Source organism: Oryx dammah, unplaced genomic scaffold (genome assembly GCF_014754425.2).
Source record: "Oryx dammah isolate SB20612 unplaced genomic scaffold, SCBI_Odam_1.1 HiC_scaffold_5, whole genome shotgun sequence".
Classification (NCBI taxonomy): domain Eukaryota; kingdom Metazoa; phylum Chordata; class Mammalia; order Artiodactyla; family Bovidae; genus Oryx; species Oryx dammah.
In genome coordinates this window covers 83,069,991-83,086,974 of record NW_024070189.1, presented here as the reverse complement: position 1 = coordinate 83,086,974, position 16,984 = coordinate 83,069,991, and the positions used below count along the sequence as shown (strand labels likewise).

At 40.9% G+C, this 16,984-nt stretch overlaps 1 protein-coding gene across 1 annotated transcript in view; it reads right to left on the bottom strand.

Annotated features, from left to right (window-relative positions):
• MEGF10 (multiple EGF like domains 10) overlaps nt 1-16,984 on the bottom strand; it is a 185,636-nt gene that overhangs the window by 80,031 nt on the left and 88,621 nt on the right. Inside the window, exon 5 of the mRNA XM_040241755.1 lies at nt 11,272-11,364. Coding sequence (XP_040097689.1) covers nt 11,272-11,364 — 93 coding nt within the window. The remainder of the gene's footprint in view (nt 1-11,271; nt 11,365-16,984) is intronic.

The following is a 16,984-nucleotide window of genomic DNA, read 5'->3' as shown; positions in this document are numbered from 1 at the left end:
TATCAGTTCACTTCAGTTCAGTCGCTCAGTCGTGTCCGACTCTGCGACCCCATGAATCGCAGCACACCAGGCCTCCCTGTCCATCACCATCTCCCGGAGTTCACTCAGACTCACGTCCATCGAGTCCGTGATGCCATCCAGCCATCTCATCCTCGGTCGTCCCCTTCTCCTCCTGCCCCCAATCCCTCCCAGCATCAGAGTCTTTTCCAATGAGTCAACTCTTCCCATGAGGTGGCCAAAGCACTGGAGCTTCAGCTTTAGCATCAGTCCTTCCAAAGAAATCCCGGGGCTGATCTCCTTCAGAATGGACTGGTTGGATCTCCTTGCAGTCCAAGGGACTCTCAAGAGTCTTCTCCAACACCACAGTTCAAAAGCATCAATTCTTCGGCACTCAGCCTTCTTCACAGTCCAACTCTCACATCCATACATGACTACTGGAAAAACCATAGCCTTGACTAGACGGACCTTAGTCGGCAAAGTAATGTCTCTGCTTTTGAATATATTATCTAGGTTGATTATAACTTTTCTTCCAAGGAGTAAGTGTCTTTTAATCTCATGGCTGCAGTCACCATCTGCAGTGATTCTGGAGCCTAAAAAAATAAAGTCTGACACTGTTTCCCCATCTTTTTCCCATGAAGTGATGGAACCGGGTGCCATGATCTTCATTTTCTGAATGTTGAGCTTTAAGCCAACTTTTTCGCTCTCCTCTTTCACTTTCATCAAGAGGCTTTTTAGTTCCTCTTCACTTTCTGCCATAAGGGTGGTGTCATCTGCATATCTGAGGTTACTGATATTTTGCCTGGCAATCTTGATTCCAGCTTGTGCTTCTTCCAGTCCAGCGTTTCTCATGATGTACTCTGCATAGAAGTTAAATAAGCAGGGTGACAATATACAGCCTTGATGTACTCCTTTTCCTATTTGGAACCAGTCTGTTGTTCCATGTCCAGTTCTAACTGTTGCTTCCTGACCTGCATACAGATTTCTCAAGAGGCAGGTCAGGTGGTCTGGTATTCCCATCTCTTTCAGAATTTCCCACAGTTTATTGTGATCCACACAGTCAAAGGCTTTGGCATAGTCAATAAAGCAGAAATAGATGTTTTTCTGAAACTCTTTTGCTTTTTCCATGATCCAGTGGATGTTGGCAATTTGATCTCTGGTTCCTCTGCTTTTTCTAAACCCAGCTTGAACATCAGGAAGTTCACGGTTCATGTATTGCTGAAGCCTGGCTTGGAGAATTTTGAGCATTACGTTACTAGCATGTGAGATGAGTGCAATTGTGTGGTAGTTTGAGCATTCTTTGGCATTGCCTTTCTTTGGGATTGGAATGAAAACTGACCTTTTCCAGTCCTGTGGCCACTGCTGAGTTTTCCAAATTTGCTGGCATATTGAGTACAGCACTTTCACAGCATCATCTTCCAGTATTTGAAACAACTCAACTGGAATTCCATCACCTCCACTAGCTTTGTTCGTAATGATGCTTTCTAAGGCCCACTTGACTTCACATTCCAGGATGTCTGGCTCTAGGTGAATGATCACACCATCATGATTATCTGGGTCATAAAGATCTTTTTTGTACAGTTCTTCCATGTATTCTTGCCACCTCTTCTTAATATCTTCTGCTTCTGTTAGGTCCATACCATTTCTGTCCTTTATCGAGCCCATCTTTGCATGAAATGTTCCCTTGGTATCTCTAATTTTCTTGAAGAGATCTCTAGTCTTTCCCATTCTGTTCTTTTCCTCTGTTTCTTTGCATTGACCGCTGAAGAAGGCTTTCTTATCTCTTCTTGCTATTCTTTGAAACTCTGCATTCAAATGCTTATATCTTTCCTTTTCTCCTTTGCTTTTCGCCTCTCTTCTTTTCACAGCTATTTGTAGGGCCTCCTCAGACAGCCATTTTGCTTTTTTCCATTTCTTTTCCATGGGGATGGTCTTGATCCCTGTCTCCTGTACAATGTCACGAACCTCATTCCATAGTTCATCATGCACTCTATCTATCAGATCTAGGCCCTTAAATCTATTTCTCACTCCCACTGTATAATCATAAGGGATTTATCACAATTAAGAAAGAATGGTGGCTTGGATTTGAATAGCACCAGGAAAGAGTAGCAAAAGGTTAGATGTTTGAGGTTGAACCAGGATTTTCTGATAAACGGATATACAGGGCAATTACTCAAAGCTATAAAAAAGGAAAAAATCAATAAATGATGTGTAGTGAAGTTAAATAAAATGACAGTCCAGCCTTGTATTTACAGCTTATGAACTGATTAGCGCGGGTAACATAAACATGTATAGTGTTCTCAGGATGCCCAGAGCAACACAAACCAAACATGAATTCATCTGGTAAGGACATTCATGGTCAGAGGTTGGGAGAAAAACAACACCAGAGGCTCTGTCTGGGGAGCCTCTTGGCAAGCAGCTGTGAAGGGAGAGAGGCTCCTGCTCAAGAAGGGTGTGGCCTTCAGGGCAAAATGTGTTTGTGCACGGGTGTTAAGTCATGTCCGACTCTGTGACCCCATGGACTGCAGCCCACCAGGCTCCTCTGTCCATGGGATTTTCCAGGCAAGAAATGCTAGAGTGTGTGCTGTCATTTTCCTTCTCTAGGGGATCGTCCCAACTCAGGGATTGAACTCACGTCTCTGGTATTTCCTGCACTGGCTGGTGGATTCTTTACCACTGCGTCACCTAGAAATGAGATATCCACAAAGAGCCGCTCCATCTATTCTCTAGTCCACAGACTGGACTGATTCGAAGTCTGGTGGGAGGCACATTTGTCACACAAGGAATTGTTAAGTAAGTAGGACTTCTGTGGTGTTGAAATGGTAAACAATCTGCCTGCAATGCAGGAGACCCAGGTTTGATCCCTGGGTCAGGAAGGTCCACTGGAGAAGGGAATGGCAACCCACTCTGGTATTCTTGCCTGGAGAATCCCCATGGACAGAGGATCCTGGCGGGCTACCGTTCATAGGGTCGCAGAGTTGGACAGGACTGAGTGACTAACATGTTCACATCATTTGTTGATCTGTTATCATGCCGCCAGGCACAGTGCTGAGTGCTGAGTACTCAGCAGGTATTGTATCATTTAATTCTCACAAGTATATCACATAGATACTTTGAAACTTCTTTTAAGCTTAGGAAAGTGAGGCGTCGAAACAGCACAGAATTGAGAACCATGAAGTCTACTGCCATTCAGTTCCAAAAGGGAGTTGGGTGAGTAGAAGTGGAAGAGATTGTCTGCCCCTCCAAAGAGGAACCAACAACAGCCCAGATTTCAGACTTTCACGAGGGCAAAATCAGCAGTTTCTGTGTGTGACCGCTATCACTCACGCAGTCCATCAGTGAAATTGCTTTCATGCAGTTCTGATGAAACATTCATTCTGAGCTCAGTCCTTCCCACCTGCCATCAATGTCTGGCCCCCAGGCCAGTGAACCCAAATGATCCACTCTTATTCCTGCTGCTCCATCAACCTGATTTCTAAAGCAATTCTGACAGTGCGATGGGTATGTTAACAACTTGCCACAAGGACTGGGCTCCAGTATCTTCTCTCCCCAGACAACATCGATCCTCCATTGTGTCCAGTCAATAGACCTTTCCATCAACAGACCTTGCTGGCAAACAAGTCAGCTTTTTGTGCCTTACAATTTCTGGCTTGTAATATCTTTCAAATGGATTCCCCCATTCGAATATCCTGCAGGCAAATTCTTATTACTTACTCCAAGCAGCACAGCATGTTTGCTTTATCTAAAAGGTTATCTGTGTTCTTAATGCTGTATTGGAAATGTTTGGGCAAATTTGGCCTCCTAGGCATGTTTTCACTAACTCTAAGTACATTTAACCAGAAATGCTATTGATGACTAAAATAAACCTCAGTCTGGATATTTTAGACCAAAATTAATTTCCATTTTTTGTTCTACTTGGTACTAATGTGAAAAGTCTGGGGAACAAGCATTTGAGAACTATTTGCTGGCTGCTGGCTGACTCAGGATATGTGTCTCTGTGTGTTTCTGGATATGCCCTCTCGCCAGAGGATAAATAAATTTCTCTATAGACCTTTAGAAAATCACAAATAGAATTATATGGGCTGAGAGAACAAATGTGTTATTGCTACTCATACAAAAGGTTTAAAGGGTTTCTGAAACAAAGAAAGGTCTTGGGGATTGCAGACACATACTTATGAGAGTAAATCACACACAAAATCATAGGTTTAAAAGGGATGATACATATAATCTGGCCCAACATCCTTAATGTTACAAATGAGGAAATTACAAATTACTAAGGCATCCAACCAAATTGGTGTCATTTTAAATGACATGTTTGTACACCCTCCACATCTCTCAGGAATTTTCCTTTGCTATTTTGTCTGGTGGTGTCAGTCTTGCCTCCTGTTGTCATTCCCCTCGGTATCCCTGACCTTGTCACCTTCGTGAAACCTCCTTTCCCACTTCAGAAGGCACCATACGCTTGTGGTTAAAATTTCTGGCTCTGAATGAGATGCAAGTCCAGCTCCATTCTTTACCAGAAGTATAAGCGTAGGCCAGACACTTAACTTTTCTGTGCCTCCATTTTCTCATCTGTAAAATAGGAACAAGAACTGTAACTCTCTCATCTTGTTGAGCATTGAATGAGGTTATTTCCTATAAAGCCCTTGCAATAATGCTTGGCACACAGGGAGTGCTGGTTAACGATGACGCTGTCGTCATCAGCGTGTCTACCTTCTGCCCCTCTTGGTATCAGCAGGTCATCTCTTCTCCAGTTCACCAAAAGAAGAAAGGTCACCAAATATGAATCCGCTCAGATCCTCCTCCCCACTGCCCAGGAGCTCCTGAGCTCAGAAACCTATCCACATTGCTGCCAGCCACTCTTTCCTCCCTCATTCTGTTGGGAACCGGAAATACTTTGTACTTCAATCCTTCCATCAGAGTCAGGATGCCATCTGTCTTCTCAGGAGCCATGTTCCCTCATTTAAATGACCTCTCAATTAAACCTCCAGACTTTCCCTCTCTCACTTCCCTCTCAGCCTCTTTAACCTTAAAACACAATCAAAAGCAAACAAACACACACAAAATTTGCTCTTGAGCTTGCATCTATTACTAACTCCCTGTCTCTTTGTTCCTTCTTGTTGACCTTCCAGCTAAGTTTCTGGAAGATGAGTCTATGCTTTAGCATCTTTGCAACACCCCTCACCACTGCTACTGCTACTGCTACTGCTAAGTTGCTTCAGTCGTGTCCGACTCTGTGCGACCCCATAGACGGCAGCCCACCAGGCTCCCCCGTCCCTGGGATTCTCCAGGCAAGAACACTGGAGTGGGTTGCCATTTCCTTCTCCAATGCATGAAAGTGAAAAGTGAAAGGGAAGTCGCTCAGTCGTGTCTGATTCTTCGCGACCCCGTGGACTGCAGCCTACCAGGCTCCTCCGTCCATGGAATTTTCCAGGCAAGAGTACTGGAGTGGGGTGCCATTGCCTTCTCCGACCCCTCACCACACAGCAGTCTTCTTTCTGTTTCCAGCACTACATCAGGTCCTTCTTTTTAGTCCACCCGGAACATCTCTCACTGCTCCACCCAGGACCATTTCTGGCTCCTTCCATCCACCTCTTCTCTTGAGGCTGTTCTCTTCCCCAGGACAAGACACTTACATGTCTGTCTACTTTTCTACGGACTTCCATCTCTGTGGGTCCAGCAACTGCCAATGGTTTCTCTATCCCCAGCATCCAGCACAGTTCCTTGCACACAGTAATCAATGAAAGTTCACATCATGAACACATGAATGACCATCTCAGAGTCACACATTCAATCTCGTTAAATGAAACAAACATTCCCTGTGCTCCAGTCACATGACAGCAGAGTGGAGGCTAAAGAGATTAATAATACACAGCCCCTACCCTCCAGGAGCTGTTTATCATCCAGTGAGAAAGAGAAATCCAGGATTGATGAACAGACCCAAGATATTGATGGGGTGGGAACAGAGAGAGAACAGGAAAGAGGAGGAAAGAACGAAGTGGAGGTAAGATAGATTAACATCATATAGGCTAGGGTACACATCAAGATGCCAGTAAACATAAAATACGTGTGTGCTTTTTAAAAAAATCATTTAATCAAATCTAAAAAGAAGCAATATGCCTAAGTCTAGTTAAATAAACCATGATTTCACTCCACGCAAACAAACTCTGCTCAGTTCTCTCACACACCTGGTTTTTCATACAGAGGATACATTGAGACTCAGGAACACTGATTATATACCACATATAGGAATCTGTCCATCCACTGACAAGGTGAACAGTCATACTAAATCTCCAAAGGCAGCCTTTGTAAACTTGTGCTTGGGAAGGTAACTGTCAGACTTAATCTCTCATGTATATATTGAAAAGGAAAAAATATACAAGACAGATAGTTGTGTGTGACAGTTATCAATTTATTCATTTTAAACTCATAATGTAAATAAAAGGAGCTATTCTGGTTGGAATGACTTATCCTGATCATCGGGGGGGGGGGGGGTTGGGTTGCTGCTACATAGTGGGAGAAAGCTGAACTCTGTCTGGAACCCAAGGGATTCTGTGGGGCACCTCTTGGAACTCACATGCCCAGTAGTAAAGGTTAATGGAAAGGGTCAACGAGCAAAGAAAGGCAGGACAACTGAGAATTCAGGAGTGGAGGTTTGAGTCATTCCTCCAGGCAAAGAACCCTAAGCAGCTGAGGTCTGGGCTGAGAAGGGAGATATCTGAAATGGGGAAAAAAGAGTCCATATACCCAAGTACAGCCTGTGCGTCATTACAGAAAAGAGTTCTCTTTGCTTGTAACATCTACAGGTTTATTTGTAGAAGCTATTTTTTCTTTTCTTTCTTTGCATTTTATCTTATATAAAATAAAAGTTGTTGGAAGGTAACTTTACTATCTAGGTAACAAAATATTTGACTTCCTTGGTGGCTCAGGAATAAAGAACTTGCCTGCCAATGTAGGAGACATGGGTTTGATCCCTGAGTTGGGAAGATCCCCTGGAGATGAAAATGGCAATCCATTCTAGTATTTCTGCCTGGGAAATCCCATGGACAGAGGAGCCTGGCAGGCTACAGTCCATGGGGTTTCAAAAGAGCCGGACATAGCAACTAAACAACAGCAACAACAAAATATTCAGTGGAACTTCATATGAATTTCAGGAAAATTTAACATAAGCAGCAAAGGATACTACGACTGTTGGTACCTACATCTCTTTATTTTGAGGAAAGAGCAAAGAGCATCCTAACTTGTAAGATGGCAGGCTGTGTTTTATTAGATGGAAATGCTGAGTTGTTTTGTTTATCTGCAAGAATTCAAATGTGTATAGAAAGGTGTACAGGAGACCTAAGGAACCAAAGGAGTAGATTGTACGTACTTTATTGCCTCTCAGTGCTAAAGTTATCCTCCATTTTTATCTACAAAATGGATATGGGCCATGTAAATACCCTTCCTTGCCAGCTGGCTGACTGTTAAGCACTTTCCTAGGGTGCTGAGAGACACTGCGAGAGGAAGGCGCGTCCCATTGTCTTTCTAGTGTGCCAGCTCAGCTGACTCCTAAAATGCCTGCTCCTCCAGTGTGGGCAACTTCTTCAACATTCAGCTCCTACAGTGCATTGTGACGAGCAGCACCTATTAGCTAGCAACATCCCGGGCACCTCCCTCGGGCTACCAGTAAAAGAGTGCTTCTGATAAGACATTTCTCCAGAACAGCTTTCTCAGGCATCCTACAGAACAGATTTCTAGCAAGTTCCAGACAGCAGATTTCCAGCAAGTCCCATGAGGAGTAAACCACAGCAGCCTCTCTGCCATTCAGTAAGCTGTGGCTGTGTTCTCATAGGGTCTGTACCATACCCCTACTGGGGCTTCCTCTTTGAATATTCTATCTCAGCCCTGGGAGTATGGGTGTCCCTTATATTTGCCATTCTTGGATTCCTTTCAGTGTTATCTACTTTTTACTAGCCAATGCCCACCACAATTTCCTGTTACAGCTAATAATCCTTTTTAATAAACCTTCCCTGCTCAAGTTACAATATTTTCCAGGAGCAACGAGCACATCCAGTATCCAGATCTTGGTTTCTAAATACAATTCTTTAATGGCTCATTCTAGGATTGAAGTAGGAAAAACACAAAATGAGACTGAAGAATCCTACAGTAGCAGAAAGTAAGGAAGTGCTCAAAAGACAGAACAAAACATAAGAGCCAAACAAAAGCATCAGGGCATGTCAAAAGGACACAGAAGCCACCTAAAACAATGCCCAATTGCCAAATCTAGAACAATTTAAGCAACAAAATAATATATTGATTTTTCATATAAATATATATAAGCCCACACTGATATAAATGACTGACTAAATGGGAGAGAATAAATAAATCTTCTTTACAGATGAATTCCAAATAACATATATAGATAATCTCTCCTCCCAAAACCATGGAGCTTAATCCCTATCTTTCACCCTTGGGGGCAGACTAGACTTAGTGACTTATTTCTGGAGAACAGAAATGGAAAAGAGAAAAATAATAACTTTATGTGGAGAAATCTGGCAAATGATGAAGGTTAACCGAGTGATGACGTCATCGGTGACGTCATGTGAATACCATCATAGAATGATATGAGGTGGGCACTTCAACTTTGTGACATTCTTTTAAAAACTTGTACCCCTAGTCTAGTCATGAGGAAAACACAAACTGAGAGACATTCTGTAGGATACCTGGCTAGTTGTCAAGGTTACGAAAAACAAAGGCTGAGTAATTGTCACAGACCAGAGGGGACTGGAGGGACAGGACGATGCAGTGTAGTGCCCAGGACTGGATCTTGGCAAAGAAAGAGGACTTGAACAACAACAAAAATACTAACAATGAAATTCAAACAAAGTCTCGAGTTTAACAGCAATATACTGGTAGTGAACTAACTGTAGTGACCAGTAGTGAACTACTGGTAGTGACCTGAGCTGCATTCAGGTCAGTTTCTTTTGGCAATTAGTTTTGCCAAGCTAATGCTAACTTAAGATGTTAAAGGAAAAACTAGGTGTGGGTATATATGGAAGCTCTCTACTATCTTGTAACTAAAATTGTTCCAAAATGAAAGGTTTCGTCAAAAAAATTATTGCAATTTCTGTCTCCTGAATGGACCCTGACTAATACAAGGAATTGATCTAATTAAAAAAGAAATCATTTTCTCAGTCTAACATATAGTATCAAATATATGCATAATGATAACCAGAGAGGAAGATACAGAGAGATAAAAGTCCTTGGGAACTAGGTCATTTTAACTCTGCTACTTAATAGGTTACTAGAGTATGCATTTGCTTCAAGAATTATTTGGCTGAGAGTATTAAATCACACACCTCCTAATGAGGCATATTAGGGTAACAACTACAGACAAAACCCAGGCAACAAAATTCAGTGCTCTGACTCAGAACAGAATGTAGGTGCTTAAAAAAGGTGTTAGAAATGTTTTCTCAGATATCTGTCCACGTTTACTGATGCTTCTGTTCATGATAATACCAAAACATGGGCTGTGGAGAATAAACTAAAAGTCACCTCAGTATCTTCACCCAGAATTGAAAGAACATGTGTTTCTTTCTAGAAGAATTCTAGAGGCTTCATTAAAAAGTTCATCAATTCCAAAACAAAGCAACGGTTAATTTTCTAGAAGGCCTAAGTCAGTTCTAGAGAGTCTGAAACCCATGTTGGCTTTCCTTTCGTTTATACACACTTCAGCCTGATCTCTTAGCATGAGGTAAGCTGCAGCTCTTAGGAGACAAAGTGTGACTATGACTAAAATCATTCCACAACTTCCCGCCTGAAATTAGTAATAACAAATCTCATTTTTCAGATGAAGAATACAGCCACTCTTCTCTTTCTCAATGGTTTATACAATAATGTTATTTTTCTTCTAAATGTGTAGGCACAACTGATCTTTAAGCTGGAAAAGTCAGTGAAAGCAACATTGCATTTGAGGTCAGTTAGCCAAAAAAATGGACATGAGCCAGATCCCACATCCTAAACATTTTGCCTCAACAGTGTGAACAAAATGCCCACTCTCCTCCTGATCTCCAGCAGAAGCCAAACAAAACCCTGCAAGACAGTTACCCATTGGAATGGGACAGAGAGCCATGTACACACTCTCCCTAAGACACAATAAAAAGGCTCTTTCACATGGGATGTTCTGTGCACAGACAGCACAGGACCTCCCCTGGAGATCGATGCTGTTTTAGAGACAGCCAGGAAATCACAAGCTTAAAACAACGTAGTTCTAACAAGATAAAGAATAACTTCCCCAATTCCAAAGGGAAGCAAGTAAAAATTCCTAAAACCAGCTTGTCTATTATACATAGCCTGATGTTCTTTTTGACTGGTTTCAGAAATTCTTTGGTGGCAATGAGGACAAATCTGAGTTGTCGTGAGAGCTTGGTAATTTGAAAACTATTATTCCCTTTCTCTAAATGTTAACATTTCATGCATTACAATTGAGTTGCACTTCAGCTCTTTCTCACATTTTTCAAGGCAAAATGAAGTATAAAGGAACAGGAAGAGTACACAATTACACGCACAGCAAGGAGTTAGCCAGAAAACTTAAGTTTTAACTGTGAAATTTAGGAAAGCAACTGTATTACATGACATTCCATCATTTAATCCTCATAATCATGAATACAGGATTTTTAGTGCAATTTGTTTATCATCCAAAACACCATCATTTTAGAATTATAATTCTAATACAATGGAGACAAATTATATGTTATGAATTAGTACCTAAATGGTCACGAATTTTCATTTACTACCAGTAATTCACCCCAGTTATCTGAAAAAGTACTTATTATTGGTACCTCAGAGTTCAGAGATAAATAAACAAGCATTGAAAATATCAATTTTGCTTCTGCTTTAAAACCAACAAGTGGTAAATTGTCATCACCAAGAAAATATATTAGATATATGAACAAGTGAAAACAGATGTCAGAATACAATAGCTGTGTTACCACAACTGCCTTACTGAATGAAGGAATCTGAATTCTGGATCCGACTCTGGAATATGTATTCACATTCATAGAAGTATCAGAATCAGATTGCTGAGATCTCCTGCTTTCCAAGTGTCTTTCTTTATACTCTATTCATAACAGTCCTATGTATAACACGTGTAGAGGTTTCAAAGAAACACTGTTTGTGAGCTGGGTTGGGGATCCACACCACATTCTGCACTGGGCTGCAGAGGGAAACCCATGGAGACAAGGGGCTCATACAGCAAAAACATCCGGAGACAGACAACGGCAGGTGCACACTCACCACTGGAGCAGTTGGTCCCACCCCAGCCAGGCTCACACTGACAGGTGTTTGGAGCAATGCAGCGACCATGGACACATTTATCAGCACAGTGGGCTGTCAGAGAGAAAAATCAATCAAATAAGGAAAGTTGGCACAAGAAAAAAAACCCCAACAACACAGCTGTTTCACATATCAGTCTCAAGTATCGCTTAAAAACAACATGCATGCTTGATAATTGTCTTCATTCCGTTCCTCGGTCCTCTTGCAGCCCACTGTGTAACCAGACAATTCCCCTTCTTATTTTGATACCTCCAAATAAATGCCTTCATGTCTACTATTTAATTCTACTTCATGCTAAGTTAGAAAAGAAGTTTCAAGGAAAACTGCCTGATCTACTTTTTAAAAAATTATCAATGACTACCAAATACAGCCTCTTTGTTTCAGCAGACGCATATGTAGATGCACAAACATACCACAAAGCAAGATCTCAGGACTCCAAGGCAACAGAGGAGACCAAAAGGTATTCCCTTCACATAACACCTTTACTAGAAACAACAGTCAAGTTTCTCTGTGCATGTGTTGTTCATAACTATGACACAGCAGAGCTAGATATCCTTTGTTGAGGAGAATAGCTGAAAAATGTCATCCAGGTCTTTAGGAAATAGTAAATCTCAGATCCCATTTCATTACTGCATATTATTGGTATGACCCAACCTGTGAAGATAGGGGATATCATTGCAAACATGAGCAGATGGGTAGTCTGATGATTTCCAAAACAAAGCTCAATGGATAGATAGAAGGGGACATCAGAAAGATGCGGTGTTGAACATCAGTGTCACTCACATGGTTAAACCTTCTTTAAAGTATCTGGATATATGAGTAATTGTGAAAACAATTCAGAAGAGTTTGGATTTAAGATCTTCCAAAATTTTACTTAAGGATGGTATAAGCTGTCCTATGCTTGAGAGATAAGTTTTATTAATTCATTTGTTATTATAAAGATAAAATGGAGCTACTGCCCAATCAAAATACCAACAAGCAAAATAAACCTGTCTCTTAGGGGAAAGAAGAAAATTACAATATTTTCAATTTATATTTCCTCAATAAAATGGGAAAAAATCTTTCCGTGTCATTAAATATCTTTAGTGTGATTTATATACTGTTGTAAGTCTACATTGTCTATATATTTATTATATATTATATTATTATCAGATATACACATATATATATATGTTGCTGAGTCAAAAGTGATCATCACTTTTAAGGTTTTTATCAAGAAAATTCAGACATTAAGAGATATAAGGAAAAGACATTTTAGGTGAAGAGACAGCAAAAGCAAGAGTAGAAGGAAAAATAAATGGAAGTGAGAAGATCTGTCTGGGTGCAGTGTTTGGAGCAGTATCTTTGGAAAGAGAAAGAGAGATACTTTGAAAATCAAAGTATCAGGACTTGATTCTGAGAATTAGTGGAGAATATTCTAAAGAAAGATATAAATTTGTTACAAGAAACCATCAGGTAGGTCAGCTGATAAGGACACTACAACAGAATAGAGTGATCAAAATTTCAGGAAATAAAAGTTTATGTCCTATTACCAAAATGATTCCTTAATACCCAAGCAATTTGGTGAGGGGTACCTGCCATACGAGCTAGAGATTTTGACACTAGAGTTCCAAGGAGTTGCTTGTATGTGTGTGCTCAGTCACTCAGTCGTGTCCAGCTCTTTGCAGCCCCATGGACTGTAACCCATCAGGCTCCTCTGTCCGTGGGATTCTCCAGGCAAGGGTACTGGAGTAGACTGCCATTTCCTTCTCCAGGGGAATCTTCCCCACCCAGGGACTGACCCATGTCTCCTTCTTTGGCAGATGGGTTCTTTACCACTGAGCCACAGTTACATATGTAACTGTAATTAAAAGCAAAATCTGTGACGTATGAACACACTGCCCTGTAACATGCTGACTCATGCTGCCAGGTTAAGTCGATATGTGCCCATTTTAGGATTCAATGTCTCCTGCCATTTCCATGCATGTTTCATATCGTAGATGGGTCATTCATTCAAAAGGACTTACTATTATTTCTTTCAGTTTTAGGTATGCAAGTACAAGACAGCAAAATGCCATAACTGGAGTATGTAAGGTTCCACAAAATGTCACACAATGCCCAGAAGATGTAATAGGACGTTTAATAGGATGAAAACTTGTATTTCCTGACATTCCTCTATACTGTTGCAGTATCTTCATCAGGTGACCTACCTGATGATTTCTTGTAACCAATTTATATCTTTCTTTAGAATGCTCCTGCTGCTGCTGCTAAGTCAATTCAGTCCTGTCTGACTCTGGGCAACCCCATAGACAGCAGCCCATCAGGCTCCCTTGTCCCTGGGATTCTCCAGGCAAGAACACTGGAGTGGGTTGCCATTTCCTTCTCCAATGCATGAAAGTGAAAAGTGAAAGTGAAGTCGCTCAGTTGTGTCTGACTCTTAGCGACCCCATGGACTGCAGCCCACCAGCTTCCCCCATCCATGGGATTTTCCAGGCAAGAGTACTGGAGTAGGGTGCCATTGCCTTCTCCATTCTTTAGAATATTCCCCAGTAATTCTCAGAATAAAGTCTGATACCTTACTTTGATTTTCAAAGTATCTCTCTTTCCAAAGATATTGCTCCAAACACTGCACCCAGACAGATCTCACTTCCACTTATTTTTCTTTCTACTCTTGCTTTTGCTTTCTCTTCACCTAAAATGTGTTTTCCTTATATCTCTTCATGTCTGAACTTTCTTGATAAAAACCTTAAAAGTGATGATCACTTTTGGCTCAACAATATATATGGGTGTGTATCTTATAATAATATAATATATAATTTCCCCTAATTGTGCAGGGGATGGTCTGGATCCTGAATCACACTGTTACATGGTAGCATGTACAGGACACTCACATCTTACAGAGGATGCTGGCACCCTTTGTAAACACGCAGATTTGACAGTGTTTGGTGCAACTTGGCTAACGGAGTGATGACATCTATGTTTGCAACATATTGTTAGTGATCAGTCTTCAGACATCCAGTTTCCAATTTCTCCTCCTTCAAGATAGTAAATCTACTTAAAATTCTGTTTCCACTTTCAAGTTTGAGAAGTTTGAAAAATTAGATACTATTTCTCTTTAATATGAAACCAGAGTTTTCTGTTACTGTGCATTTAAAAGAAAACACAGAAATTGTTTATACTGGTAGATGAAAAGAAGTACCATTCATATTCTCAAATTTCAATATTTATGTCTATTTAAAATATTCTTGTTCTCATCCATTCATTTTATACTAAGCAAATGTTATAAATGTTAACTTATAAGGTAAATTGATATTAATAAAACACAACTTTGTCTTTATATCTTAGGCATCTACATATAATTTCATTTGATCAAAAAAATCAGTTCCACCGCTTGAAACTTGCAAAATCTCTGGGTACCCAGGTCATTGGATTGGATGACAGTAACCTGGGGGTTTATATCTACAAAGAGCATGCAGCCAGGAGAGGAGGAGTTTGGGGGATACTCCATGGGCAAGTCTCGATTTGCTCCTCTCCCTTTTTCCTCTCTCATTTTTTTCATTCCTTATCTTCCTTTATGCTTTCTTTTACTGCACATCTTTCTCTCCTCCAAACTATGTCTTTGATATGCACAGTCATGATACAGACTATAAACTAAACTGTGGTTTTAGGTGTAGTTTAGCTCTTCGCCCCTGGGTGACACCAAAAGATTTTGCACTGTACCTACCTGAACCAACCAGAAAGAAAGGACTAAGCAAACCGGTCTAGAATCTTTTCTCTAATATATTACTAAAATGGGTAAAAAAAAAAAAAAATGCATGGTAAGTTGAACCTGGGTATGAAAAGGTTAGGGATCAGAATTGCATATGCTTGGATACCAGTTGATTGATCTTTGTTGCTTTTGTTTTGTTGATTCCAAGAAAGGATACTAAGTGAATTCCAACATGTAAACATCAAAGAAGATCTGCTTCAAAATGCTTTGAGATTGCTGAATACTCATACAAATGCTCTCGTGTTTGATTCCTGATGATACAAACTCTGTATTTTATGAAATGAACACCAAGAAGACTAGTCAATTGTCATAGACGAAAAACTCCTATGATGGTATTTTTTAAATCTAATTGTTTTTTTAAATGAAAACCTTGAAATAACTTTTGGCTAAAGTCTAAAGCAAAACATAAGTAGATAGCAGAAAACAAATTAGACTGCAAGTTAATTAGGAATTGGAAGGCACAATCTGCTTTCCTAACAATTTTTTTTTCCTTCCTTAAAGCTAGAGTCAAAGGAATCACCTCAAGGCATTGAAGCCTAAAGTCAAATAATGATCTAAACAATGAAATATATTGTTGGTACAGATCCTCAAAGGAAAGAACACATGCTACGTGGTACAGAATCCACATGGCATTAGACTGCAGCACAAGCATCTTCTCTGTTCCATGCCCTGTCCCATAGCTCGGGACTCCCCACACCCAGCAGCATTTCTCATCAAGAACCCACAGACCAGTGAGAGCAAAGACAGACAATGGAGGAGATGAGAGCAAGCTAGAAAACTTTATGTCCTCTGATGTACCAATTCTCCAAGTTGCAGGAAAACGACCATAGCATCTGTGGTGATAAACAGACTCTCCCTCTAGGAAGCTGGTTGAGCTAGACCCCTACCCTAGTTTCATCTTTCCTCTTTCAGCCTCAAATGCCACCTACTCTGGGTGCTGAGCTTTCAGGACTAACAACCTCCACGTGAGGAACCATGGTGAGTTAAAGACATGAATTTGTCATATAGAAAATTCCAGGGTCAGCTGGAGAAGAAGACAGGGAACAGCGGTCACTTGTAGCAAATGCTCAACAGCTTAAATTTCAAGAAGCACAAAAGAACCATCCTAAGTATGGCGTTCTCATCCATGGGAAACTGTCATTTTATTCCCTATTCTATTACTATTTTTTAAAAATATTTCTTTCTTTATTTTTGCCTGTGCTGGGTCTTCATTGCTGACTTTTGTTTAGTTGCAGAGAACAAGGAATACTCTCTAGTTGCTGTACATGGGCTTCTCATTGAGGCAGCTTCCCCTATTGCAGAGCACAGGCTCTCTGGTACTCAGGCTTCAGTAGCTGGGACACGTGGGCTCAGTAGCTGCAGCTCCCAGGCTCTGGAGCACAGCCTCAATAGCTGTGCCACAGGGGCTTAGTTGCTCTGTAGTATGTGGCATCTTCCCAGATCAGGGGTCGAACCTGAGACCCTTGCATTGGCAGGCAAATTCTTGACCACTGAGCCACCAGGGAAGCCCTGTTCTTATTTTCAGAAATGCAATTAATAACAGGAAAATGCTAACAAAGACAGTCTACCCAATATGATTCTTTTTCACATCTCTCTTTAAGAAAATGGTGAAGAATCACATTCTGAGTTTTCAATCATCTTTTAGACACTGATGTAAGCTGACTATGTGGAGCCATTTGGTATACCACTGCAGACACATCAGGTTTACCAGGGGCAGGCAAGGCATCCTCTTCCCTCAAGAACTAGGGGGCAAGACACACTGATGAGAAAAACATGCTCTATCTTTGAAGTGAAAGCTGTGGACAGCCTGTCTGCCTGATGGACAGGTGAGGACTGACCTCATGACCCTGGAATCTTCTCTAATGAGGATCCTGTTTCAGCCTTAGTTCCTAAATCCATTTAAATCCCATTACCAGTTACATGGCT